The sequence below is a fragment of the Propithecus coquereli genome, unplaced genomic scaffold, assembly GCF_000956105.1.
Source record: "Propithecus coquereli isolate 6110/MARCELLA unplaced genomic scaffold, Pcoq_1.0 Scaffold39, whole genome shotgun sequence".
Classification (NCBI taxonomy): domain Eukaryota; kingdom Metazoa; phylum Chordata; class Mammalia; order Primates; family Indriidae; genus Propithecus; species Propithecus coquereli.
This window is the reverse complement of record NW_012149618.1, coordinates 8,886,583-8,914,325: the sequence shown is the minus strand read 5'-3', so window position 1 is coordinate 8,914,325 and position 27,743 is coordinate 8,886,583. Positions and strand designations below refer to the sequence as shown.

Below are 27,743 nucleotides of genomic sequence, written 5' to 3'. Positions count from 1 at the left end.
ACGAATACATACACATTTGGCCACTTTCCAGAATAACTGTTCACAGATCAGAAGATATACTCAGATCTGTGAGAGACACAGTCTGAGCTGACACCAGGGTGAAGGTAACCAAAATGCCACCATGCCTACCACACTTTAGCAGGGGAGTATATGGAGGCCAACGATAAATAAAGTCATAACTCGAGTCCATCTCACCATTAGTCAAATGGACCCACCTTCTGCTCCTTTCTCCAATAGGGATGGATATAGTCAGCATCTGAAAGAAGCTTCCCATTGGCTCCACAACCTGTGGAATAAGACCCTTCTGATGACCCTTGGCTCCAGCCTCTGGGAGGTTCTTCCTTTTCCGTCACCCTCCTTGGCCACACCCAAAGTGGAATTGGATAGCCACTCCTCCTTGAGTACTGAGCAGTTTTCTCAGGCTACTTCCCGCCCACATGAATTGAGGACCCAAGATCATTGCTAAGTCTCAGCGTGTCATGGGCTTCTGGGTTCAGGTGTGTAGTTCCTTTTCCACATCAACTCCTTGAAACAGGCCTCGAATATTCTGCTTCCTGTCAGTTCAACATCCCCAATTCTTATTTTATTTTTTTAGACAGAGTTCTCCTAAAAGATACATTCCTTTGCTTTCTTTCCCTCAAGACACACTCTCTGACAAGTTAATCGTGCATATCTGCGGTTTATAAGGCTTTAGGGGGAGCGCTCCACATTTAATCTCTTTCCCTGAGTCACTGAAGGGATTTACTGGGCTGGAAACATTTACCTGGATGTTTACTCTGAAGCTCCTTAGTTCATTTAGCTGTTTTAACATCAGTGAGTTTGACCCTTGACACGAAGCTCAGTTTTTACCAGCTTTTGCTGCTCAGAAGCCTTCTTAGTATTAGCTTTTTCTAGTTGAGGTCGAAAAGCAATTGCTTCTTCCAAGAATAAGTCTCTGAGTGTGAGGACTTTCTCCACTCCGTTTCATTCCTGATTGTAAACACAGCAATTCTTTTCTGAGTTCATCTCTTTCTGATAATATCTTGCAAATTCAACCAATAGAAACCCACATAAGCTTCTAATAGTCAGCTTTGCCATCTCATTGCCTAAAGCCAAACTTTATTAGATGTATGATACTTCTCCCAGGTTATTGCAGGCAATCGTTTTATCAACTGTTTCACCACTGCATAACATGAGTTACCATCCTTCCAGCCTCTAAGCCTTATCCATATCCTAATACTTTTCATCCTCTCCCCTCCCAACCTCTAAAAAATATTGTGATCTATTTTCTCCTCTCTTGCTTTTATAAAATACCTCGCTCTTAGTGAGATCCTTTTTACTGGCTCTTAAATATGATCAAATTACAAAAAGCAAAAGCAACAACAAAACTTCCTTGAGTCCATACATCTGTCTAGCAACATCCCTATTGCTTTCATCCTTACCTCACAAAAACCCAACTTCTCAAAAGTTTTTTTCTATACTCACCATCCTCACTTCCTCACCTCTCATTCATCATAACATACTCCAGTCTTACGTTAGCCTCCGTTACTACACTAAAACAGCTCTTCCCGAGGTTATCAATGACTCTATGGAACTAAATTAATTGGATTTTTTTATCCTAATCCTATTGGACCTGTCAACACCATGTAACACAGCTGAAACTGTGTCACATTCTGAAATTCTCTGTTCATTGTTTCCATAGTCCAGCCCTCCTCTGGTTTTCCTGTTCTCTATCTGCCCTGTCACTGCACCTCTTCTGTCTGCCACAAATACTGGATTTTCTCAAGGTCCAATATTCTTTTCCTTTCTCACTGTCCTCTCTCTTTAGGTAATCCCATCCACATTCCAGCTTCAAGTCCCACCCTTATGGAGGCAACTCGCAGATTTACATCGCCTGCTAGACCATGTCACTCAATCCCAGACACTTTTATCCACTTGCTTATTTGATAGCTCTATCTGAATGTCTCAAAGGAATGTTTCAAAATGTTTCCGCGTGTCCAAAACTTATCTCATCATCTTGTTCCACAAATCTGGTCCTTTTCCATGGCTCCACATAGCAGCTGAAAGGCATTACCCTCCATTCAATCACATAAAGTTCATCCCAGGTGGTCATTCTTCATACCTAATCTTGCTCAATCACCATGCCCAAGTGATGCCAATGTCACCGTGATGCTCTGCAAGCTTGTCAATGGCAAAAAGTGACCCAGAAGAATCTTTAGACTCTAAATGTACAAAAGGATTAAACTCAAACTTTGTGATTCTGTAGAATGTACTATTTTTTAAAATGTGAAAAAGAGGCCCTTTCGTTATGACAGAGAGGTCCGTTCATCGTCTGTGGCGAACGTATCTTGCTCTTGCTCTGTGAACCTATATCTTGCTGTTGCTCTGTTGCTCTTGCCCTTACTCAATAAACTTAATTTCACGCTTGCAAAAAAAAAAAATATGAAAAATAAATTTATGTGCATATCATGCAGTATTTTGCCTTCCCCAAAATTTGTTATTACATTGATTGGGTATCTTATAATCAATTCTACTTCACAATCAGAGAAGTATTTTTACATAAAGAAAACAGCCTGGATTAAAAACAGCAAAGAACAACAATGCACACACACAAAGTCGAGAATCAGAGGCTATGGATTCAGGTATCAGTTCATCACCTCTTGCAGCTCAGGGCAAGTCAGTAAGTAAACTTACTGCCCAGAACAAATCAGCCTGGTGAACAATCACAGATTGCGAATCACCCTAAAAAATCCTTGGCCTTCAGACAGTCCTCATTAGTGAAATCCAAATGATCTGCTCCTATCTCTTAGCACAGCTCCTGACGTCACTGTTGATATCAGTGTTGTGCCCATCCTACTGACATTGTTATCCATAGCTTTTCCATTTCCAAGGTCACTGCAATAAAGCTGGCAAAGAAAAGAACAAATGCCTTTTCTCCCTGACCACTCTACCCCTCTTCCGGGTCTTCTAGGCCATTAAACAGGCTTCCTTGTAGTTCAAATGTCTGTCATATCCCTATGGTGGTAATTTTTTTCCCCTTACAGTTCTTCTTTATCCTCAATTTTCCTACTCTAGGAATTAGGCTCAGTTTTCCTTTGAGCCAGGCCAGAAGCCTACTTAAGTGTCATTGCCCTATAATGTGTTCAGAACCTTTTCTCCCAGATAAGTCCAAGTCAGTGTCCCTGATTAAGCTGGTACAGTCATGCTCTCTGCTCAAGGTTACTCAATCTCATTGAGTGCCTGATAGTTTTTTGTTTTGGTTTGGTTTGGTTTTTTCCTGCTAAAGGAAGCTGAGGCAAACCTTAAGCTTTAGGTTTTTGCTCACTGGGTCCCAAACCCCTTCCCACTAACCTCTCCAGCTGTGTCTGAATCCTTAGTGGGTGGCCATCTATTGGGCACCCATCCTGGGGTCCTCTTGTACTCTGTTAAATGAGGGTGAAATGCTAAATCTGGGAAAGACTTTGAGACCACCTTGTCTGTTGTTTTTCAAAGTGCTGCCCACAACCTATTAGTGAGTGACTTGGGAGTCAATCTAGTAGGTCTCAACCAACCTTTTTAAATAAATATACTAGAGTAGGAAAAAAATCACAGTGCACAGCACATATCAAGGAGTGCTCATTGTTTCATGAAACTGTTGCAGCTGCGTGTGTGTGCAATGTACATGTGTGCCTAAGTGCACTGGGTCACGATGTAAAATCAGATTCTTACAAATTGACATGAGTTTCCTTAAACATTGTAAGAGTTGATCTAGATTAGTGGTTCCCAAAGTATGTTCCCTGTACCAGCAGCATCGGCTATTACCTGGGACCTTGGAATTATCAGAAATGCAAATTCTTGGGCCTCGTCCCAGATCTACTGAATCAGAACCTGTAAAGGTGGGGCCTGGCAATCTGTGTTCTCTTTTGGTTTTTAGCATACAGCACTCCACTCATGAAAGGCAATCTGTGTTTTAAAAAGGCTACAGGTAATTCTGGTGCAAACAAAAACACTGAGTTTCAGATAATCTAGCCTTTCTCAATCACAGGACAGATCAGCCCTAGAGAACATGATTCCAGTGACTCTTTTGTCATTTCTCCCAAGTAGATAGCTGGTATTCTAGGAGACTCATAGGAAAAGAGTTAATTATTGCATGCAACAGACGCCTTAGTGCAGTAGGGCTTAATTCTTTCTCTCTTAGAAGTGATTGAGAAGGACTAATCTAAAATGACCTCCCAAGGCTCCCTTCGGAGGTAAATTTATGTGACTTAACCCAAGGTTTCCAAAACATAGAATAATCTAACACAAGGATTTGAATTTAGTTGTTTCGGTTTAAAATATATTTTCTTCTTATCTCTATTGTGATTTCAGACACTGATCCTATTGTGATAAGGAAGAAATAAAGTATATACTGTTACTAAAAACTAGAGACTAGGATTTGTTGAGAACATTAAAATCTAGTTCATTTATCTAATCATAATAGTCATACTTACAAACTCTTCCTAGGATAGTGATTCACAGCCTTTGTTCTGCTTCATCTCTGTTTTGTTCACAGTGCACTCCTAATCTGTAACATCTCTCATCACAGTGCTGTGACTCTCAGGGAACTAGTGGGGGACGTGGAGCTTGAAAAGTCTTTTTGAAGATTCTAATGTTTATCCCCTCTCCCCCTCCACACACAGCAAAAAGAATCACTGCACTAGAATAAAAGACAAAGTTGCTAAGAACAATCTAAGTCAGCAGAGAACATATCACCCTACCAGAATAGCCAAGTTTTAAATAGGCATTGACTGAGTTCCAGAATGATCCGAGAGCTCAGAGCATAATTCATTATTGTATACTTATTTATTCCCTACAAAGAATCACTATTCTTTCCAAAGAAAGCAAAATCTGGTTATGAGGAAGTGAAGCTTTTCTTCTTGTCAATCAACTAATCAACATTTTTATGTCTATTACGTATGCATCAATGTACTAGGCAATTTGTAGGACATATATGGTTTTATAGCAACTGGAGAGAAAAGATCAGAAATAAGCAACACAAAAATAAAACACTAATAAATGATAAATTATGAAGGACTAATTATGAAACCACCTGAAGTGGTTTTAAGAAATATAGATCCCTAAACCCAATCCCAGAAAGGCTGACATAGACTTATCAGAGGCAGAGCCCAGAAATCTGCATTTAAGTCTGCCAGATGGTTGTTATAATCAGTCAAGTTGGGCACCACTACTTTACAAATACAGAAGAGAGGAAAATTAATTTCAACAAGTGCTGTCAGTTAATATCTCCTACCTCTTTCACGGAGCAGTGAAGCCTAGGTGGGCCCTGAGGACAGGGTGGAATATGAGCAAAGCAGCAGAGAGCAGAGGGCATACATGTGCACTCACCTGGAGCTGCCTGTGCCAAAGTGCTAAGGAAGCTTCAGGAAGAGAGAATGAGTGCCCAAGGCAGTCAGAGAAGGCTTCTCTCAAACTGAGCCCCAAATATTGAGCAGGAGGAATCTTCCAGGTGATTCCTGGAGATTCCAGGAAAAATTTGCACAAAAGTATAGAGCCATGAAATGGCAAGTTATGTTAAGTGAACAGCAGAAGCTCCATCTGACTAGAATAAGCAGAGGAAAAAGGAGAGGCCCATGAGAGACAGGGTAGGAAGTCATCAACATGTTTAAGAAGTAAAAGACTAAAAAGGATTGGAAATCTCAAACTCACAGGGGGCAAGCAATGTGCTGGATGTACATGCATGTGATATTTTGTGTGAGTGACAGGATCCAGAAACAGATGGAACTGGTAGATTCAGGCCCCAGCTAGGAGGGGCAGACTACTCAACCCAAGCCAATCATTGCCTCTATGGGCAATGAGGTCCCCATGCTGCCAAGTCAGCTGATCTTTTTTTTTCCAAGGAAAGTCAGAATTCCTGATTTTTAGACAAAATCTACAAATTTTTAAATGTTGACTCAAAATTCTTTAAATCAGTAATCAGGCCAAACAAAATACAACTCTTGTCCTGGTAGGGATGCTAGTTTATCACCTCTGGGCTAGATTCTAATAAACTCTTACTGCATCCAAACTGAATGAATGTCTATCTGATTCACTATATGCCTGATTCACAGGTTGGCAGAACATGGCAACTAGGCTGAAGGTTTTTTTGGGAGAACAATAGAAATCAAGTTTGTAGGTTTTATTATGGAAAAATCTGCATATATCTCTGTGTCTGTATTACACACACACACACACACACACAAGATATATATATATCTTCCTTTGTTTAGTTTAAACATATGTAAGATGTTGTTCTCAAATTTTGTAACAGTCTCTAAAAATTGCCGGGGCTCAGAAAATATACTAACATGGCCAGAAGAGTAATTTCAAAAACAGCATTCTTTAGTAATACAAAAGTATTTGACATCATACAAGATTCAATTCTACATACTAACATTTAAGAAAAAGAAGAGTTGTGTCTTTACTGGGCAAGCTGAAAAGAACTTTATTTGGTAGCATATACACATTTGCATTTCATGAGCAACATGAGCAAATCTATGGTCTTTCTTATTTTCTCTTTGTTGGAGGGTCATTCTAAAGGCAAATTCATTCAAAATGGAAAATGCTGCTATTTTTCAGACAGCATTCTTTTATTTGAGAAAGAAAAATTATTTATTTTAGATGCCTGTTTAATCAACTCTTAGAAACCATTTTATGACAAACCTTATGTTCAAGTTTATACTTCCCTCATTGCCATGATAAAAAAAGAAGTTACCCTTCTATGGATTTTAGAAGTAATTTTCTTAAGGATCTCAGCTGTGCTGTACAAACTTTTAACTACTACATAATTAAAAACTTTTCTTTATAATAATTTTTAAGGTTATGCATAAAAGATGTTCTTCTAAACACTGAAATCAGTTTTTAATTTTCCCCCCTACATTTTTTTCTACGAGTATAAAAAATAATTTCTCTTTACTGTTTTTAAGACCTAGGAAAGTCTGGTCTTTAAACTAAGATCATTTATTATTCCTATTCTCCAGGAAAGGCAGTGTCTGGGATATCTTTTTCAGGTTGTTACAAAATAATAATAATAAATTTTTAAAAAAGAAAGGCAGTATGGTAGGCAGAATAATGGACTACCTCAAAGCTATCTGTGTCCTAATCTTCAGAACCTGCAAACATTCTATTTTAGATGGAAACAGGGACTTTGCAGATGTGGTTAATTTAAGCATCTTAAAATGGGGAGATTATTCTGGATTTTCTGGGCAGGCCCCATGTAATCACAAGGGAGTCCTTATAAATGTAAGAGGGCGGTAAGTAAGAGAGAAGGAATGTGACTACAAAGTAGCCGAGGTTGGAGTGACCTTACTGGCTTCTACGAAGGAAAGGGGCCACAGACTAAGGAAGGCAGGCAGCCTCCAGATACTGGAAAAGGGAAGAAAACAGATTCTCCCCTGGAGACTCCAGAAGGAACACACATCTGCTGATTTCAACCTGTGAGACCCATTTCAGATGTCTGACCTCCAGAAATAAAAAATAATAAATCTGTCCTGTTTTAAGCCTCTAAATTTGTGGCAATTTGTTGCTACAACAAACCGTATCTAGCTCTTCAAAGATAGACACTAGAAGGGTTTTTAATTGGCATTTTATATTCTTTTTAGGGAAAAGTCCAGAACCAAAAGTTGTCAGAGTTAGTAAAAGGTTCTGTGCTGGCACTTGTGTGTGTGCCTTCTCGCAAGAGCACCCTCAAGTATTTATTCAGCCTGTAGGTGAACACCCTTGAGACAGGAAGCTTACCACCTCTCAAAGATACCTAATCAACTCTAAGACCATTCTACGTGTTAGAAAATTCTTTCTTATACTAATCTGAGGCAAAAACCAGAGTGCCCTAACTCCGAGATTATTGTCTTTCATTCTGTTAAACTCAGTTTGAATTAGGTTTCAGATAAGTTACAAACAAGATAAACAATTTCTAAATGAAATGCAAAAGATTCCCAGTAGATCCTATAGAAATGATGACAATTTTTGAAAACTATTTAAAAGCATTGTTTTAATACAGAAAAAGCCACTATAGAATTATTTTAAATAATAATACATATAAAAAATCTCACATCAGCAACCCTTGATTTAAACTAATGATCTGCATTAGAAAGAAAATACTAATAAACTTAGCTAAGGCATCGTGGTTCATTCACTAATACTATGTTTTACAACAACTTAACATCAAAAAGTGAGTCAAGAATAAAACACTTTTTCTTTCAAAATTGATTGTGTATTTTTTTTTCTAGGCTGAATTGGCCAATTGTATTAAGCATTACTTTTTGTTTAGTACCTTCGACAATCCTACGAGAAAAAATAATTATTCCATTTTTATTACAATAAGGTAATTATGTACAATATATACAAGATTAAACAAATTCAAGTAGCTAAATCTTTCTATCTTTTCATACTTGCTTACTTTTCATTTTTGCTTATAAATCCTCCTTTGACTAGTCAAATAAGAAGGAATATGGATTCACATATGCCCCAATCTCAAAATCCAGTTCCATACCTAGGGGCATTAAGATCATTGACAGATCATTAAAATACTGAGCCTTAGTGTCTTCATCTGTAAAATGTAATATTTACATCGCCTTATGATGATTGCATCATAATGTGGATCAAGGAAATAATACCATGTCAAGCCACAGCAGGTACGTAATAACCTTGCCCCACTTCAGATGATGCAAAATAAGGAGCTAAAAAATGTACTACTAAGGAAAGGGAACATTTATTCATTAGACACGAAAATGCTTGAGAACTATAAAATAAAATCTACTGGTACGAATGTGAAAACTCTTTAATTAAATGCCTACACAATGTTAACTATGCCAACTTATGGTTAAATATAATTTTCTAAATATGCCATCACTTTGAAAACGATTTTCCTCACTTTTCAATAATCCCTAAGCACACACTCATTAACTGCCAAGAAAACGTACCCCATCGTGGATTGAATGTTACGCCCAGGCAAATAATGTCAAAAGCAATGAAATTAGAGCCAAAAAGTTTATTCACTTTCTAAACTACGAGCTTTTAAATAAATTATCTTCTATTTGTTAAGGAATGAAGCCCTCCCTCCACCTTTCCCCTTAAAATAAGATGCTTAGCGTCTGGGAAAGGCTTAAAAAGTCAGATGGGAATGCATGGTGCGAAACGACCCAACTATTGGAATACATCCGTGTCTAAGGAAAGTTGACTCATCCCTAACCCTAAACTACAGCTACTGCAGCCACAAGGAAATCAAATGGCACGTTAACTGTCTTTCTCGGCATTTGGCCCATCTACCTGTCCTGGGCAATTAAGACTGGAGCACATGAATTTTCCTTCTCCGTGACCCCCAGCTAAGGATAGAACACGCCGGCACACTGCGGAGAACCACCCCATCTACCATCTGGGACGCACATACTCGGTTTTACGGCCGACACACCCCGCCCCGGGCTCCTAGCCTGCCCGCCTCGCCCCCAAGATTCACACATGCGTACACCCAATAAAGAGAGCTCGGGAGCTTGGAGCGCTCCCACCTCGCCTGATCCCCACGCCCAGCTGCCACGCAGCCGGTCCTCCTGCCCTTCTTTGGGCGGCCGGCTTCACTCTTCCGTAATACGCATGTGCAAAACTGTGGGGCCCGGCAATTCTTTAGCCGGCAGGGGCGGGGCGGTGGGCGGGACCAAGTTTCCTGCGCACGCTCGGAATATGCGCAGTGCAGGGGCTGAGGCGCCAGCTGTCGATTTGGAAGTTCCGGGAGAGTAGCGCATGCGCGAGTGTACGCGTTGCCGGCGAAGAGGGGAGCCTGACGACTCGGAAATTTGAATACCACAGTAGCATGGAGTGTGACCTCATGGAGACTGACATCTTGGAGTCGTTGGAAGATCTAGGGTAAGACTGCCAGGGCACGAGTCACCCAAACCCCACACTGCCAGTCCCCCGGGAACACCTCCTGCGCCCCAGTCTGAGACACCTGCCTCTCCACGCCGCACCCCGTGGCTCCTGGCTGTCGCTTTCCTATGGCCCCGGGACCCCCCGTGCCACGTCCACTGCCTGTCCTGCCGGCTCGGAGCCCTCTAATCCCGACGCCCCTGGGCCTGCCTGCTGCTCCCTTCAGCCGAGTTACCCGCGGCGTTTGTCAGTCATGCGTGTCATTGTCTGGGCTCTGGTTCTCGCCACCCCCCACTCCGGAGCTTCTCTTCTTGCTCCCCATCCTCCTGCCCTGCCCCCGCTCTAGAGGTTGCCAAAGTTGAGTCTCTGTTTCCTTACTTGCCCTCCAAATTTCCTGCTCCCGTCTTGAGCTCCTACTCCTACCCCACCCCACTTCTCAAAAATTTCTCCTTTGCCCAGTCATTCTCTGCATGCACCCAGGCTTCCCTAAGCCACATGTCTGGGCGCTGCATCTGTTCCGCCAGCCAGCCCACTTGTGCATCTAACTTATCACCACCTCCCTGGGAACCACTGGCAGTTTCCCTTGACTCTGACACTCTGCCTTGTTGAGCCCCATTAGCCCATCTTCATTCACTAAGAACCTGCGTATTTGTATTCCATTTTTTCTCTCCTCCTGACAGTTACCCAACCATAATTTGTCAGTATCTAGGAGCTGGAAATAGGGATTCTTACCTCACTGGGTTACCCAGATCAATGTACTCTATTAAACTTGAGAACTTGGAACCTCTTAGTCTAAACGTGGTTCTAGAAACAAATTGTGTGTTTAAGTATTTGCCTACTGTGTCAAAACAAAGTACAGGTTATTACCTGGTTGTATTTTTAAGTAACAAGTCCTTTATCAAAACTTTCCCTTTGGTTTTTCCATGACATGGAAACCTTTGAGAGAAACCTTTCTTTAGGAAAGGACACCTTGAGGGTTCCCAAAGTCTACCCACTTAAGTATTAATAACTTGCTGTCCTGGTAGAAGTTCTTAGGAAGGAAAGGGCCATGCTTATCATCTTTGTCAAAGTGAAATACCATTGTTCTTTTCTTTGAAACTTGCTCTGAATTTTCATAAATATTGCAGAGTTTAAGGGACTAATTTCTTTCATTAGGGCATAAGTAAAAGTTACATTCAGCACAATGGTCTCTTTTTACTGGACATCTCAGGCTGAATTGCTTGTTCACATATGAAACCATTCATTGATTCAACATTTTTGAGGATCACTTGCTCTTGGCATTGTTGGACTGCTGAGCATTTAAGGGTACAAGGTGAGGTGGAAGAGAGGTTCACAGGATACTGTGAAAATAATACTGCGAGGAGCACTGAGGGGGATCCCTTTACTGGGAACGGAAATGAAGTCCTAGAAGCTGCCTGGAAGAAATGGCACTTAATAGTGTTGAAGGAGGAGTGGAATGAGAGGAAGCGGTAGACCTTATTTAAATGTGGTCATTCTGCATGGACAGAGATCACTTAAGAATTGGCCATGGATGCTGTTCTTCCCATTATTGTTCTTTTACCCTCTTTTAACTTTTTCTTGGGCACTATGAAAGTCATTGTTACTTGTAATTGAATAATTGAGATGGATTTTCTAACTAACCATAACCACTTAGTTTGGTGGCACTCAAGCATTAAAATTCAGCCTTAATTAAGTGATATGTACTTTTAAAGGACTCACTGAGAAATATTAAAGTTAAATGACTACCTTTTATCTCTAACCTGCACACAGTAGGAATTAAGTAACTACATGTTGAATAAACTAATGAAGTCTAAATGTGAAACATAAGGAAAAATTTCTAGACTTAGTCTCTTTCTTCCAGTGTCTAGTAACATGCGGTTTTTAAATCCTGATATCAGACTATATGTAATCTCATATTTTGTGTTATGATTTTTCCATTCCATTTCATACGCTGTATAAACATATAATCGTATTTTAAAGGGATTGAGAATTGTCTTTTCTCTAACATACTTGTCCTTCTAAATTTCACATTATCTTAAGCATCTCTTATGTGTCATCTTTAATAGCAGTGTTTTTATCAATATTTCATTTAAAAGCATATAAAATAATCTCAATAATATATTTTACTATTTGATAATTCTTAAATTCTAGAATATAGGTGCTTGAAGTTCATTATTACTGTTGTCTTTTATAAATGTTTGAACATTTTATACTTTTTAAAATTACATTGGAATCACTTACAAAGGATTAGGATTCAGGTGCTCCAGTTCATCGACTGGCCAACAATTATTAAATTAATTTTGACATTTCTATGGTACTATTTACTATGTCTTACTAGGTTTAACTGTCATTATATATAGAAAAAGGAAATAAATGGTTAATTGGAAAGTTTTTGCTTTTAAAGGAAGTCTCATCAAACCAATTTCTAAAACTTGCTAGACAAGATAACCTATAATAAGTTTTATTTCTGAAATAGTAACTTATAATTAGCTATCACTTGTTAATCTGGTTTTAATATTCAATTCAGTTATAGTAAGAAAATAAACTTACAAAAAGAGCTTTCAGTAAATGTACAGAAGAAGTTGACATAATTTATTCTGTTAAACATTCACATATATTTTGAAGGGTTGAAATGTAGTTATCATTTAGCTTGTTTTTCTAATGATTCAATATGGTTCTAAATTTTATTTGTATTTGCAAGTTTAGAAGTTGATAATCTTTATTTATCTTTATTAAATTATTGCTTAATTATATAAATAATTCACAGGTGTGTTTTATCTGTAATAAATTCTGTGTGATTTTATATTCTTAAGTGTAATTTCTTACTCACCAGTTACAAGGGCCCATTGTTGGAAGATGGCGCTCTGTCTCAGGCAGTCTCTGCTGGAGCCAGTTCCCCCGAGTTTACCAAACTCTGTGCTTGGCTGGTGTCTGAATTAAGAGTGCTCTGTAAGCTAGAGGAAAATGTACAAGCAACTAACAGTAAGTAAACATTCACTTTTAGGTACAAAATATAAAAACAAAATTAGGGTATTGTCAATTGAACGTTAATAGTGCTAAAGCTGAAATTTCAAGCTTTTTGTAAATGTGCAGAAAAATTTTGTAAAGGAGCCAAGATATTTTTTCCTCCATTATTTTTAGAGATGAGGTAATTCAGAAGTTGAAAAGCCAGAATATAGTCGTGTAACTATTAAAAATTGGTGGAGGCTGAAAAGACCCTATTACTGAGATACAGAAAAATGGAGACCACAAGTACAGAATATGTGAACTTTCTGCATTTTCTAAAACATGAATTTTAAGATCCTAGATTGGTGGTTATACCTAGAAATTGGGATGTTTTTCTCTTAGGACTACCAGATTCCAGAAGCACATATATCATGGTAAATGCAATATAATTCTGTTATGCTTGGGAAGACAGAGAACACTTTGTTAAGAAGCTTTCTTTATCATAGGAATGTACCATTAGATACGTCACAACCAGATCCAGCATGTTCAGATTTTGGGGGCTGAGAGCTGTTTTATATTTGCCAATTTTGTTATCGCTTTTAATACTAGTAGGTGCTGCAAAAGAGACAAAAGCTTGGAACCTGACACTGCATCATCTGGTTTCCTCCTGCCGTAGGTAAACCTATAATAGGAAACCAAAAAAATGCCCACCAGTTAGCCCACCCTTATGGAGAACTATACACATAATCCCCTTTTTTCTCACATAATCCAGTTTTGAAGAGCTCACCATCTTATGTGTTAGTATATTTAATGTGTACATGTTAATTGCATTCAATTCTAATTATTAAGGAGGGTATAATGTAACAATAATGATAGCAGCAGCTTACTTTTATTGAGCATATATTCTAAGTACTTTACATGTGTTAACTCATTTAAACCTCAGGGTAACGCTATGAGGCAGGTTTTATAACTTTTATATATTAACCAAGAAAGCCCAAAGAGGTTAAATACATTGCCTGAGGTCACACAACCTGTAAGAGGTGGAGCCAGATTCAACCCCGGTAGTCACGGGTTCAGGAGCCAGTGCTCTTAAACACTGTGCTGTACTTACTGCCTCTTGACCTAATGTTTCAGAGATTGTAGGAACCTTTGAAAACAACAATACTAGATGATAACTCTTTTGAACCTGGAGCCCTTTTGTTCAAATGAAACATGCTATAGTAGCCAACATATAAAACAGGTAAAAAAGTGTAGGTGTTCTACTTAAAGTAGAGAGAGGGTACCTTTAGCACAACTCTCTCCTCATCCTTCCCAACTGCCTCTAAAAGAACTCTGTGTAACACTGTAGGGTTCCCAGCCATAGGTTGCAAAACATTGATAATATAGTCTTATGGATGAGAATGTGAACCTCAGGTTGAGTGACTCTCTCTCAAAATTTGTTAGTTAATTTCTACTCCTCTTTCTTCCTCTTTGTCTGTCAAATGGTTGTGAAAATAGGAAAGAGCATTGTTTTTTTTCCCTTGGCTCACCCAATGAACTCTACTTTTTTATATATATGTATTTTACATATTGCAGGAATATAGAACTATAAGCCATCTTTGCTGTCTTCAAATTAAGTCTAACTGGGAATATTAGGTACAAATGAAACAGCTGGAGATTAGTACAGGAATTAAATGGTTCACTTTGTGGTTCACAGGGAGAGGAAATCATAAGTGCAAAAATACTTAAGGAGGGTTTCATCAGGGAGCGAGACCACTGAGCTTCGATGGATGGGTAGGATTTGCTAGAGGAGAAAGTAGAGGGCATATCAATCACAGGGAATAACTTAAATGCAGACACAAAAGTGGAAATGAGACTGGCTGTTCCTGGAACAGTGAGGAGACTGGCCTGGCACAAATAGAGGGAGTATTTGTGGAGGTAGTAAGTAGGTGATTGTGACTGAATGTGCTGGGAAGGGCAAGCATAAGCAGCTGTGAAGAATCCTTATAGGCAGACAAAAAATTAGATCAGATGAGGTAGGAATTAGGGAGCCATTGAAAATTCTCCAATAAGGGAATAACCTATTGAACACTGTTTAAGAAAGAACATTTTCAGCAGTGCGAGAAAGGATAAATTAAAAGAGAAAGGAACTCAAGTTATGAAAATCTTATTTAAAATTTCAGTTAATATACAATTACTATGCTAATGAAAAAACAATCAGTATTATTAAATAAGATTATTTTAATTCTTTAAAGGTCCAAGTGAAGCTGAAGAATTCCAGCTTGAGGTGAGTGGGCTGCTAGGGGAGATGAACTGTCCCTATCTTTCACTGACATCTGGGGATGTGACCAAGCGCCTTCTCGTTCAGAAGAACTGCCTGCTTTTGCTCAGTAAGTTCATGACTACTAGAATGTAGCTATTATTTTCTGTTGATGTTTTCCATGACTAGTAAGCTGGTGGTTCTTGTTTTGTTTCATTATGGATTTAATTAAAAATACTATTTATTTTTTTTAATAAGTAGTATTTATTTATTTATTTATTAATAAATAGTATTTAGGAGCTGATGGTGGGTGTATACTTGGTAGCATTGTTTTTATGATTGATACTCTTTCATTTCAGCTTTGGTGGTACTCAGGCCGTTGTGCTTCACCTAGCGTGACCAGTGGTAGAACTGGAGTGTTCAAGTGTGTGAACATTAAACCTTTGTATTTTAGACTTGATGCCCATTTTAAAATAGACTGGGAAGATAGTATGGAAATAATGAAAAATTTCTTTAGAAATTAGTTTCTTTGAGGAGAGTTAAGCATTCATTAGATGCAATTAATGGTTAATGTAATGACTTAAAGTATTTTGTTGATATTTCTTTGTGGTTGAATAATTGTTCAGGGTTTTTGGTTTTGTTTGTAAGTATTCTGGAATAATATTTGGATTGGTCTTGTACTTGCTAATCATTCTGGGAAATATATTTTTATGACAAGTTCTTTCCTTGCATGTTTTTTATATACTAACTACTGTTTGTCTCTTCACTGAAAAACATTTAGTAGACTCACAAATTTTATTGCCTTTTATAAACTTTCCACTAAACATAACCAGTGGTCTTAACTCAGAATTTTTATAGCATTCTAAAGCACATTTAGATTAAGCTTTGGTTAACTGAATATTATAGTTCTCACTATGACAGACATAATTAAGAGGATTTTTTAAATGTTTATCTTTACAACTACACTGTGATTTCCGAAAAGTAGCAGAATTCCTGTTTTGAAAGTTCAATTAGAAAAAAAATGTGTTCATAGCCATTATACTTAAACACTAAGTTATTCCAGAATCACTTTCTTAACTTCCCCATTGTCTGTCAAATGGGTGTTACTGGGGGAGTATGCAAATAAGGTTAGATACTGCTTTCTAGCTATTAGTATTGCCACATATAGTTCTTACATATTCATTCAATATCCTTCAAATTGTACAATTGCTATAACTGGCTCAATAACTGTACTCACCTGGTTCTTCCTTTGTAGCATTGCTTATCCTTCTCTATAATATTTGCACTTAGACTATGTTATCTACATAAGAAGATAAGAGCTTGTGGAATGCTTAGTAATGACTCTGAATAGTTAATTCTTCCAAAGAGCTCAGAGTTTGACCTTTTTAACGCTGATGCTTACAAGAACCACTTTAATGTAAATCTTTATAAAATGCTTTTTACTCTTCACTGTTTCTTAAGCAGACTGCAGTTTACATCATTCTGGACTCGGGATCATAATTATAGACTGTATTTTAATGTGCTGTCACCCTCAAAAGCTTTTCAAGAATATATAACTGTTTGTTCCTCAATTAAATTACTAAATCAACTAAAGGTTACTCGTGTTTCTAATTCTTCATACGTACATTCACATTATTTCTTTCTTTATCTTTGCTTCTGCTGTTTCCCCATTCTAATATATTCCCCTCAGTTTTTAACCTCTCTTTCATTCTGGTATTTACGTACGTGTACTCATTTTCTACTTGCTTTGTGTAAATATTTCTCATCTTTCTGAGTATCAGTTGTCACATCTTAATGCTATAAGTTTACTTCTTCTAGCACCCTTACCTCAATAATTTTAGTCTTTTATCACATTGTATTTTAGAGAGAAAAATAAACGAACCTCATTACAATCGTTAGCGAAATAGAATAGTCTTTCAGTGAGTGGCTGAAAAACTCTTATGTATCAGAGTAAGGATTCATTGGCCTTTTATGGTTCTCAGATTATTTCCCTTAGGTAAGTTAAGTCAGATATCTGAGTTCCTAATAGATGAAGAACTATTCACCCTTGTTTTTTTTTTTGGCATATATCTTTATTCCTAACTAGACTGTCAGTAGAAATAATTGTTTTTGTGTGTTTTTTAATCTTATTTCTAGTGCCTTTCCTTGTGCTTTGAACACATTGATAACAGTTAAAGTTTTTTCATGATAATTATATTGGTGAACTAATTTTGTGAATACCTGAACTATGTTGTCCCAAATTTAAAGAACTAGTATATTAAATCATATAATATGATTTTCTAGAACAAGGGTTGGCAAACTTTTTCTAAAAAGGCCAGATAAGATTTTTGGCTTTGTTGGCTGTAAGTTCTTTGTCATGGCTATTCAGCTCTGCTGTTGTAGCATGAAAGCAGCTCTGGACAATAAGTAAATAAATGAGTGTGGCAGTGTTCTAGTAAAACCGTATTTATAAAAACAGTGGTTATTGTCATAACAGTGGGGTTTTACTGTTTTGATGTTTTAACTCATAAAAATACAGTTTGTTGTATGGAACATGTAAAGATTTTACAGTATCAACCCCATTTAAGATGACCTTTCCAGAAACTTAGCTGTATTTATTGTTTGGAACAGGAGTGGGCAGCTTTTCAGAAACGATTTGCTAAAATTATGGACCCTATGTTTTTAGCATTACACTTTGGGTGTAGGAAATGAGATACTCAAGCTGATCTCTTTTTTTTGTACTTTTAATAGGACTTAAGGGCCTTGAAAATGTCTTTTTCCAAAACCATTTTCCTTGTATTGTGAGAAGGATCTGACTTTGTCACGTAACCTGACATCTTAAGATTCAAATGATTGGTAATCATCTTCATAAAAACTGAAATGTCCTTGGGGACGTTAAAGGAATGAGATTGAATATTGATATCTTCAACTGAATTACCTGAAGCAGGTTGCAGCCCTTATTATACCTGGCTGAAATCAGCACACGACGGGATGATATTGACACAAAGGACACTCTGCCAAGAAGTGATTAGAAAGTTTTGCTGTTGTTTTGCAGGGAGTGGGGTGAGGAAAGTAGGGGGAAAGGGAGCCCTGAGAAGAATATTAGATGGAAGAGGGCTTTCTTTAAACAGCCAGAAGGGAACACAAGGATACTGAGAAAGGAACTTTTGGGAGTTTAGTGCCTTCCCATTTCTCCTATAAGTTAAACTTCGACTACTTAAAAATGTTCCACACCGATTCTGAACAGGCTACCTAATTACTGGGAGACAAGAGGGTAGGGTCATTGTAACACTGGTATTCACAAGTGGTAAGAAGTAAAAAAAAAAAAAGAAAGATTTGTAATTGTTACTAAAAATTGGCCACCTGCCACCGTTTTTTAATTTTTTTCACAGATGCCAACCCCTGTTCTGGAGATTCCTTAATAGTAGAAGAATCCAAATTTTTAGTTGTGATCTACCTTCATCTTTTGGTTTCAAAGAAGAATCACTTATTTTTAAATTAACCTTTAAGCATTAATATTGGTTAAATACCTAAATTACATAACCAGTTTATACGTTATATCATTTGCAGGTAAAATGGTTTTCCTTTCTTGTTTTTATCCATTCTTGCAGCTTTAAAAGTTACATATCATTAGGTCTATAGAGTTGTGACTCCAGACTTATGACTATAACTGTAGCTGTATCTCATTTTGAAATCTTATTTTGTTTACTTCAGCATACCTCATCTCAGAACTAGAAGCTGCCAGAATGCTCTGTGTGAATGCTCCTCCAAAAAAAGCTCAAGAAGGAGGCGGTAGTGAGGTCTTTCAAGAGTTGAAAGGCATATGTATTGCTCTAGGAATGTCCAAACCTCCAGCCAATATAACTATGTTCCAATTCTTCAGCGGGATTGAAAAAAAAGTAAGACCTTTAGTACCAAATTGTAGTGTATTAAAGGCATAGTCCTACATTTGTTTGAAATGAAACAATTAAGTTAATTTCTCTTAATGGGAACCTAATGTGCATATTATTAAGTAATTGTTACTAATTGAGTTTTGGGTTTTTATCCTAGATACCTTAAAGAGAAATCAGTATTTTAGCATTTTTTAAAAAATATGTTAGCATGTTTCTTTTCAAAAAGGAAACTTTACACTTTGGTTTATAAGCTGAAGTAAGCTAGATATAATATAAAAGGGATTAAGATTTAAGTCCGTTAAAAATTAGTTTATCATTGAACTTTGATGCAATTAATTTTTAAGGTCTTTATCATTAAATGTTACCACCCTCCGCCCCATTGACTGGACAGAAAAGGATGTTAATATTTTGTTTTTAAATCCAATCATTTCGGGTCTCATATGTTTCAATTGGCAAACTAGATTTGTTGACTGCTAACATTAATTTGGTATGTGAAAATAAATTAGGATTAGTTTTATGCCACACATCAACAGATAAGAGTTTTTATCTATTAGGAACAAGCAATTTTAACGAAAAATTAATGAGTAGCAGAAAATGGTATTTGTTATAGCAGAGTTATTCCCTATTGCGTATCTGCTGGACTCTTAAGAATTGGTACATTTGTCTTGCGGGGTAGACTGGCACCATGATGCACAAATACGGCTGAACTCTACAGGGGAGCAGCAATGTATCCATAGTCCGTATTTTCCTATGTGTTCATTCATCCATTCAGCAAATGCTCATTGAGTGCCTGCTGTGGTCAGGCACTGTTCTAGGTTCAATGAAGGAATCGTGCTTCTATAGGCACATGAGGAGTGGGACAAGTGAGTGTCTTGTGGGTCTTTTACATTTACATTTCAAAACATCCTCCACCTTTGCCTCTGTCAGGAATCTTCTTTTGATGGCAAGATATGATGGGAATTGGGAAGATGAGGAGGATATGTTTTACTTTTGGATTTTTTTATTCATTCGTTTATGTTTTTGTGTCAGTTGAAGGAAACACTAGCAAAAGTTCCACCTAATCATGTGGGAAAGCCTTTATTGAAGAAGCCAATGGGACCAGCCCACTGGGTGAGTAGTGACCATCCTGAATAAACTTTCTAAGGAATTGTCTGTTTCATGACTCTTATGTCAACACTTAGATATTGTGCTTTTTAAATTATGTTTTCTAATATGTAGTTTTCTAGGTGGACATCCTTGGAATCATTTTTGTGAATCTCAAGATTTATGCAGAGTAATTTCATTTGTGTAAGATTAGAAATACTTAATGTTATAATTTGTAAATATTTCACACAGCTGATTAAAATAAACTGAAATTCAGTATGACGCATGTTTCTAATTGCCAAGTGGATTGCCTTCAAGCCAAAAAGTTAATTGGACTGAGCATCACAAACTGATCTATGGGAAAGCCAAAGAAGAATTTTGTACTTTATATATTTATAAAGATTTGAGAATTAGCTTTTCATTGCCTATCGTTTCATTAATTATTAATATATTATATGAAAAAGGGACTGTGTGTGTTAACTGCGTGGAATTCAGTTATGAATGACACAGACACAGTTTTTTTGCCTTTATAAAAGCAGAGGATCAAGCAGATTTAAATTCTAACTGGTGTTTTGATTTTGCTTTAGGAAAAAATAGAAGCAATTAACCAAGCCATAGCCAATGAATATGAAGTCCGGAGAAAGCTGCTAATAAAACGTTTGGATGTCACTGTACAGTCTTTTGGCTGGTCTGACAGAGCTAAGGTATACATTAAATAATTTAAAAGATCAGAGTATTTATAGACATGATCCCTAAACATCTAAACAGGTCAGATAAAATGGAACTACAAGAGAAATACATAAGAGACGCACATAAGAATTTTTCCTTAGTGACTTGCTGAATAGCAACTCTTTTATCTATTCAACAATAATAAAAGCACTTATTTTTCAACTTTTTAATATTTTTCAACAAAACTAAATTTTATAGTCTTTACTGGAAGTACCCATTTGTGAGAGAAATGGAGTTATTATAAAATCTAAAAATTACTAAAATAATAAATTGTTTTCAAATTATTTGTTTACTATATTTTAAGCTAACAATTCAATTTGCTAATTGAATTTAGAAATAGTAGATTTACTATGACCAAATATTAAGGTCTGTTTATAGAGAATTGGAGAATCTGGTAAGACTCAAGTTATATTTCAGCCTAAATGAGATAATCCAGGTAAAAGGTCTTGGTCATTCAACAGATAATTTATTACCTTGTAGAAACCAAAGATGGGAAAATTAAGAAGCAAAATTATTGAAGTGGGTTTACATTCTTATGTTTCAATAGAGAGAATGAATATGTTTGATCTGAGACCAATGTCAGGGAGAACTTTTTTTATCTTTTTGGCCCTACAACCCTAAAGAGAAGACTTCCCACTCCACCCCTTTCCCCACCATCACTCTTTGCCATATCAGCAAATACAACAGCTATACTTTAAGGTAGTTCTTGACTAGGTGGGAGCAATGGTGAGTTTATAATTTTTCCTAGCATCCATCGCCTAGTAAATATCATTATCAGATATTTTGGAGATCTTTAACTTATTTAACATGAGTGTTTATGCCATTTTGAAAATTGACATTTGTCTTTGAACACTTTTCTTTCAACAGAGTCAGACAGAAAAATTAGCCAAGGTTTACCAGCCGAAACGTTCAGTCTTATCTCCTAAAAGTACTGTTTCTGTTGCCCATCTTTTGGCAGCAAGACAAGACTTGTCAAAGATTTTAAGGACTAGCAGCGGCTCTATAAGAGAAAAGACTGCCTGTGCCATAAATAAGGTGATTAGAATACCTTTAATTTTCCTCCAAATACATGTATTTCAGTTCATAAAATAAAATAGTTTAAAATATCTTTCTTATAGGTGTTGATGGGCAGGGTTCCTGACAGAGGTGGTCGACCCAATGAAATTGAAGCTCCACCCCCAGAGATGCCACCGTGGCAGAAAAGGCAAGATGGCCCCCAACAGCAAGCAGGAGGCCGAGGAGGAGGGAGAGGTGGCTATGAACATTCCTCATATGGAGGACGAGGAGGTCATGAACAAGGAGGAGGGAGAGGTGGACGTGGTGGCTATGACCACGGTGGCCGAGGGGGAGGAAGAGGAAATAAGCATCAAGGAGGCTGGACAGATGGAGGGAGTGGAGGAGGAGGAGGTGGCTACCAAGATGGTGGTTATCGAGATTCAGGTTTCCAGCCAGGTGGCTATCATGGTGGCCACAGTGGTGGCTATCAGGGTGGAGGTTATGGTGGCTTCCAGACATCGTCATACACAGGAAGTGGATACCAGGGTGGTGGCTACCAGCAGGACAATAGATACCAAGATGGTGGGCACCACGGTGATCGAGGCGGTGGTCGCGGAGGGAGAGGTGGTCGAGGAGGCCGAGGTGGTCGTGCAGGCCAGGGAGGAGGTTGGGGAGGAAGGGGGAGCCAGAATTATCACCAAGGGGGTCAGTTCGAGCAGCACTTCCAGCATGGAGGTTATCAGTATAATCATTCTGGGTTTGGACAGGGAAGACATTATACTAGTTGAGGCTACAGACCCTTACATTTTGCTAGAGCTCAAGTAATAGAAACTTAGTTTCAGAATCCTGAATCCAGCATTCTATTTTGAATTAATGTGAGACCACAGGTGGCAGGCAGATTCCTGCTTGGCATAAGCATTTGTAGGTCTTCATTCAGTTCTGTTGGTTTTTTCTTTTAACGGATTTACATAATGCTGTTTATTTGAGAAACACATACAACATCTCTCCTTTCTATGAAAAATTTTTAAAAGGTAATTAGAATTGCCTTTAATTGACCAGTTGACTAATTGCACAGTCAGAACATGCATATTTTTTGAAGAAATTACTTGAATAAGTAGTTCTCATGTTTTCAATATGCAGTTTTGAAAATGAGGATTCGCCTAGACTTTTTTAGATTTACTACTAGGAAACCTTCCTCATATTAACAATCCATGTATATGTGTTTTGCTTAAAGTATTCTAAGGCCTGTTTTCCAAGCACAGTTCTGCCCTGGTTGGCTTTTTATTCAGAGCTTATGCCACAGTTGCTCCATGATAGAACTTTAGGTCAGTTCCTATTAAATGAGCTCTTCTGCAGACAGCACATTCAGTAGCCTTATTCTGTTGATGGAATACTGTACCATATGCTCAACTCGGAAAACCTTGAACACGGCCAAAATCCATAAAGATTATAAAAGCAAACTAAGTTGTGAACCTATAGTACATGTAAGCATTTAGTTAAGTATAGCAATTCCAACTGACCTGCATCCATCCAAAACAAGTTCTTCCTTCAACCTTATTTTTACTTGAAATCTGCTAGAAGAAACAGCAAACCGAAATTTGTTTTATGCACGAGTTAATACCACTGGCTCAGCAAATACAAGTTAGTTTGCTTTAGGCAGGAGACTTTTTTTGTAATGGAAGAAATGCACTACAAAGGAAGACAGATTTTTGCTTAGTGCAGGAGGCCCTTTTTTATTGCTGCAGAAAACAAAAGCCTGGCTGAGTTATGTTTTACATTCTCCTTTACTGAAATCTACATGACATGATGCTTCTTGCTGGGTTTTTGTATACGTTAACATTGTCAAGCTGTGAAAGAAAATGGCTGGAGGTGTGCTTTGTGTGAAAGGTGAGCAATAAAGTATCTGTACGTTCTCTCTTTGGTTCGAGTTTTATTTTTAGCTACTTTTTTTAACTGAACTATTCTGGAACCTCGTATCAAGCTTACGGGCTAAGGCTTTTGTTCCCAAAGATTCTTGAGTATTTCCTTAAAACGTAATTTGTGGTGAAAGAAAACTCTTATCCTCAAACCTTAAATAAATTGAAAAATGGCTATTTCCGAATTTACTTTTTAATTATAACAGTATAGCTAGAAAACTTCACTACTCATCTCTGGCCACTGGGTGTAGCTGCTGCTACACATATTAGACAAAGATAAATTAATGTCCCTGAGCATGGGGGACTTTTTCTTTTAATGAAGTGAATTGAAAATATAAATATGTTTGTTAAAAGAGAAATTGTATTTTCCTATGAAACTTGGCTTTTTTAAAGAATTCATGTCTTGTCATTAAAAATATTCTACTTGCTATTGAGATAAGCACATTCTTCTGAGAACTAGAACTATCTTTGAAAGCCCACGTTACTCCTTTTAATTTTACCCTTTTATTTTTCAGCTAGCAATTGCCATTTTAAAATGTTCAAATTTGAAGACAATTTAGTTTTTTATCATTAAAGTTAAGGTTTTAAGTTGTTTTGAATGTTGTGTTGGCTTCTTTATGCTGTTAAATATGTATGTTTAGTATACATAAGTGTTTCTTATTAAAAGTAAAATTGTCAAGGTTTCGTACTTTAAAGTGATACCTTAGAGTGTATTCACATTTAGGTTAGCATTTGTTTTGATCAGATTCCACAATATATCTACTGAATACGTGTTTCATTCTTTTGACAAATATAATTTTGATTGATATTTATGGTTAATAGATTGCTTTTTCAAATATGAGTATATAAGAAAGCGAATGATACATTTCTCTGTGATGGCTCTGCGATTTGCATCTTCATTTTCTGCTTCAAACTAGATTTTTCCCCCACGTTATAAAAACGTAAAAGAACTCAATTTCTCTTCAACATAGATGAAGTTCTCTTGAAATGGTGTATTGCAAACCACAAATTACTTTTGTTAAGGTCTTAGATTTTGTATAGAGAGTGTCTTTTGATATTATATTCATTCTTAACCTTATAGTAAATAATGATTTACTGGAGTAGGGCATGTGGGAATTTCTTTGAGAAATCAGAGAAAATTTTTAGGAGGGAATTTTAAACATGAAATCTTAAATTATCATCTTTTAAAACAGATAGACTTCAGACAGACAGACCCTTTTGTTAATGTTTTGTTTTCTCCCACTACCAAAACCTAGAACAAGATGTCAGTATTCACTAAGAAAATTATTAAAGTTGTACGACTGTCATTTTCATTTCTTCCTCTATATCCAAACTAAGCTAGTATCCAACTGTGCCAGACATGGAATAGAGTTAAATAAATTCTTTCTGGGGGAAGGCATTTGAAGTCATTTCTATACATACTTAACTGATTTCCCAGTGCTCAAATCACCTCTATTCTTATACTTGAATACTTTTAGGTTGTGCCCATTCCACCTTTCAGGATACTTTGCCTGCCTATAGTACATCCTTTTGAAAATAGATTTTAAATATGTGTATATCATTTAATTATCATCCCCCCTTAAGTAATTTGGATGGTATTTGATTCGTTTGTTTTTTTAACAGAGACCACCGTTGGGTTTGCCTAAATAAAATAATAATACGTTGATCACGGGGTATCCAGCGTGATTTTCCTACTTTTCTTGTTTCTCTCATTCCTCATTCACATGATTATAGTAACTAGAATTGTTCAGTGATGTTCAGTGTTTCCTCATTTGTATACATTAATATATTCCTAGGCTCAAATCACTGATTGAAGCATGTATGCATGTCAGTGTTTGAACTTCTCACCTTTCATACGGACAGTCACCTGCAAATTTGTGATTGGTGAAGAAGTTGCATTAAACCTAATTGTTGGTATGAGAACTTCCACAGTATATCATTCACTGTCCATTAAATATAAATAAAATAGTGTGGGGCAGAGATAGGAAAAAAAAATTTCTTGTTCCCCACAAATTTGGAGGGAAATCTTGGGGGAAAAATCTCTTAAAATGATAAGTACCTGTTAAATTGAGTTATAATTTCTTCAAGAAAAAAGGCCTGCACTTTAGTTCAATAAAAACGTTATTTTATTTTTTTAGGCTAGGCAAGTGAAGCAGTGGGAGTGGAGAAGGAACAAAGGAATCTGTAACTGGTTGTGATCAATTAGTTGTAAACACCACTGCGCTCACACCAGCCAATAAAAACTTAAGTGTCTGCTATATTCCAGAACTGTGTTGGGCTGAGGTACAAAGATAAGTTAGAAAGTCCCTGCTTCAGGAAATGTCTAGCGACAGAGCCAGAAACATAGATAATTGTAGCATAAATAATGAAAGTTATGCCAGGGTACTGGTATAGCATACTGCTGCAGTGTTACTCATATGGGGTGGAAATTGGCAGGAGTTGGGAAGATTGCAGGGGTCAGGTAATAGAGGGCTCTACTTGCCATCCTAAACTCTGACCTGTTTTATGTATAGTAGTATACCAATAAGAAAGTATGACATGTTCAGATTTATTAATAGACTATTATAAGATTGCAGGGGTCAGGTAATAGAGGGCTCTACTTGCCATCCTAAACTCTGACCTGTTTTATGTATAGTAGTATACCAATAAGAAAGTATGGCATGTTCAGATTTATTAATAGACTATTATAAATATATAAATTGTTGGCTAAAGAGCATAGATTTAAGGAGGAGGGCAAAGACTGGAATCAGAAGCGTAGAGCTTAAACTAATGTAGTATAATGATAGGGATAGAGAAGGCAGATTTGGGAACTATTTAGGAGATAAAATTTACAGGAGTTTATTAGGACAAGAAATTTAGTATAACCCCTGTTTTTCTTGTTTTGTGATTGAGTAGATGATATACTGTTAATTGAAATCAAAATTATAAGAAAGGGGAAAGGTATGCTGGACAGAATAATTTCAGTCTGAAACTCAGGAAAATGCCTGCAGGTAGAGGTTTGGGAACGGTCAGCATCCAGCGACGCTGCTTTAGAACATTCTATCAAAACAATGATTCCATCAAATCACCCAAGGAGGGAAAGAGCAGTGGACCAAGGGTAGAGTACTGAGGAATAATCATTTAAGGGGTGGATGGAACAGGTTCACAGAGAAAGGAAAACCAAGAGAATGATAGCATGGAAGCCTAGGTGTAGTAGTAAGAGTAGCAGTCTATTACTGTTTATTGAGAGCAATGTGAGTACTACTATTAACCCCATTTCACATATAAAGAGAATGAAACCAGGGTGATTGAATGGACTTGCCCACACCCATACAGCTAGTAAGCAGGGGAGCTGGAATCAAACCTAGGGCCATCTGGCTCCAGAGCTGAGTAATTAACAGTTCCAGATGCCACGGAGAAATTCAACGAACTAGAGCTGAAAAACAGCCATGACATCTTACAGTCTTTTCAAGGGCAGTTTCAGAATAAAGAATGAGGCCAGTTTTCTGGAGTTTAAGGAAACAATGAGACAAGAAAAAATAAATTTAGACTACAGTTGACTCAAGCAACATAAGTTTAAACCGTACAGGTAGACGTATATGTGGATTTTTTTCAACCAAACACTGGTGGAAAATATAGTATTTGAGAGGTGAGAAACCCATGTATATAGATAGACCAATTTTTCTTACACATGGGTTCCACAGGGCCAAGTATGGGACTTGAGTATGTATGGATTTTGGTATATGCAGGGGTCTTGGAACCAGTCCCCCACATATACTGAGGGACCACTATAGTTCCAGAAACTTCTCTGAGAAGGGAAGGACACAGTAAAATAAAAATATAAAATTTAATGGGATGAAGTGATATATTCAAAGGTTATAAAAAACCAAGGAAGTTTTCAAGGAAATGTAGTAATTAAAGATATTTAAGAACTCAAAAGTGTCAATTGTAGAATTCTTTAGAATTCAAAGCAAACATATCTAGTACTCACTGTTTCTTATTGCAGTTTTTTTTTTTTTGGTGGAGACAGGGTCTCGCTATGTTGTCCAGCCTGGTCTCAAGTGATCCTCCTGCATTGGCCTCCCAAAGTGCTTGGATTACAGGTGTGAGCCACAGCACCCAGCCAAATTG

General features: G+C 37.3%; 1 protein-coding gene across 2 annotated transcripts; it reads left to right on the top strand.

The window, feature by feature from the left end:
- The first annotated feature begins 9,664 nt into the window (after nucleotides 1-9,664).
- FAM98A (family with sequence similarity 98, member A) lies at nucleotides 9,665-23,632 on the top strand. 2 transcript variants are annotated; one of them, XM_012652532.1, is made up of 8 exons: nucleotides 9,665-9,852; nucleotides 12,686-12,834; nucleotides 15,033-15,167; nucleotides 18,731-18,915; nucleotides 19,939-20,019; nucleotides 20,580-20,696; nucleotides 21,589-21,756; nucleotides 21,840-23,632. In XM_012652532.1, exons 1-8 carry the CDS (start codon nucleotides 9,800-9,802, stop codon nucleotides 22,503-22,505), a joined length of 1,554 nt encoding a protein of 517 aa, XP_012507986.1. In that variant the 5' UTR covers nucleotides 9,665-9,799; the 3' UTR covers nucleotides 22,506-23,632. The 2 variants fall into 2 exon arrangements, with proteins under 2 accessions (XP_012507986.1, XP_012507987.1); XM_012652533.1 differs by lacking the exon at nucleotides 9,665-9,852 and having other exon boundaries at nucleotides 12,819-12,834; nucleotides 15,033-15,064.
- The last annotated feature ends 4,111 nt before the right edge of the window (nucleotides 23,633-27,743 follow it).

Bases quoted from the DNA above. Each gene is read 5' to 3' on its own strand.
- FAM98A (XM_012652532.1), top strand. From the start codon at position 9,800: ATGGAGTGTGACCTCATGGAGACTGACATCTTGGAGTCGTTGGAAGAT. The intron at 15,168-18,730 runs GTAAGTTCATGA...TGTTTACTTCAG, and splicing joins GAACTGCCTGCTTTTGCTCA to CATACCTCATCTCAGAACTA. The intron at 20,020-20,579 runs GTGAGTAGTGAC...ATTTTGCTTTAG, and splicing joins CAATGGGACCAGCCCACTGG to GAAAAAATAGAAGCAATTAA.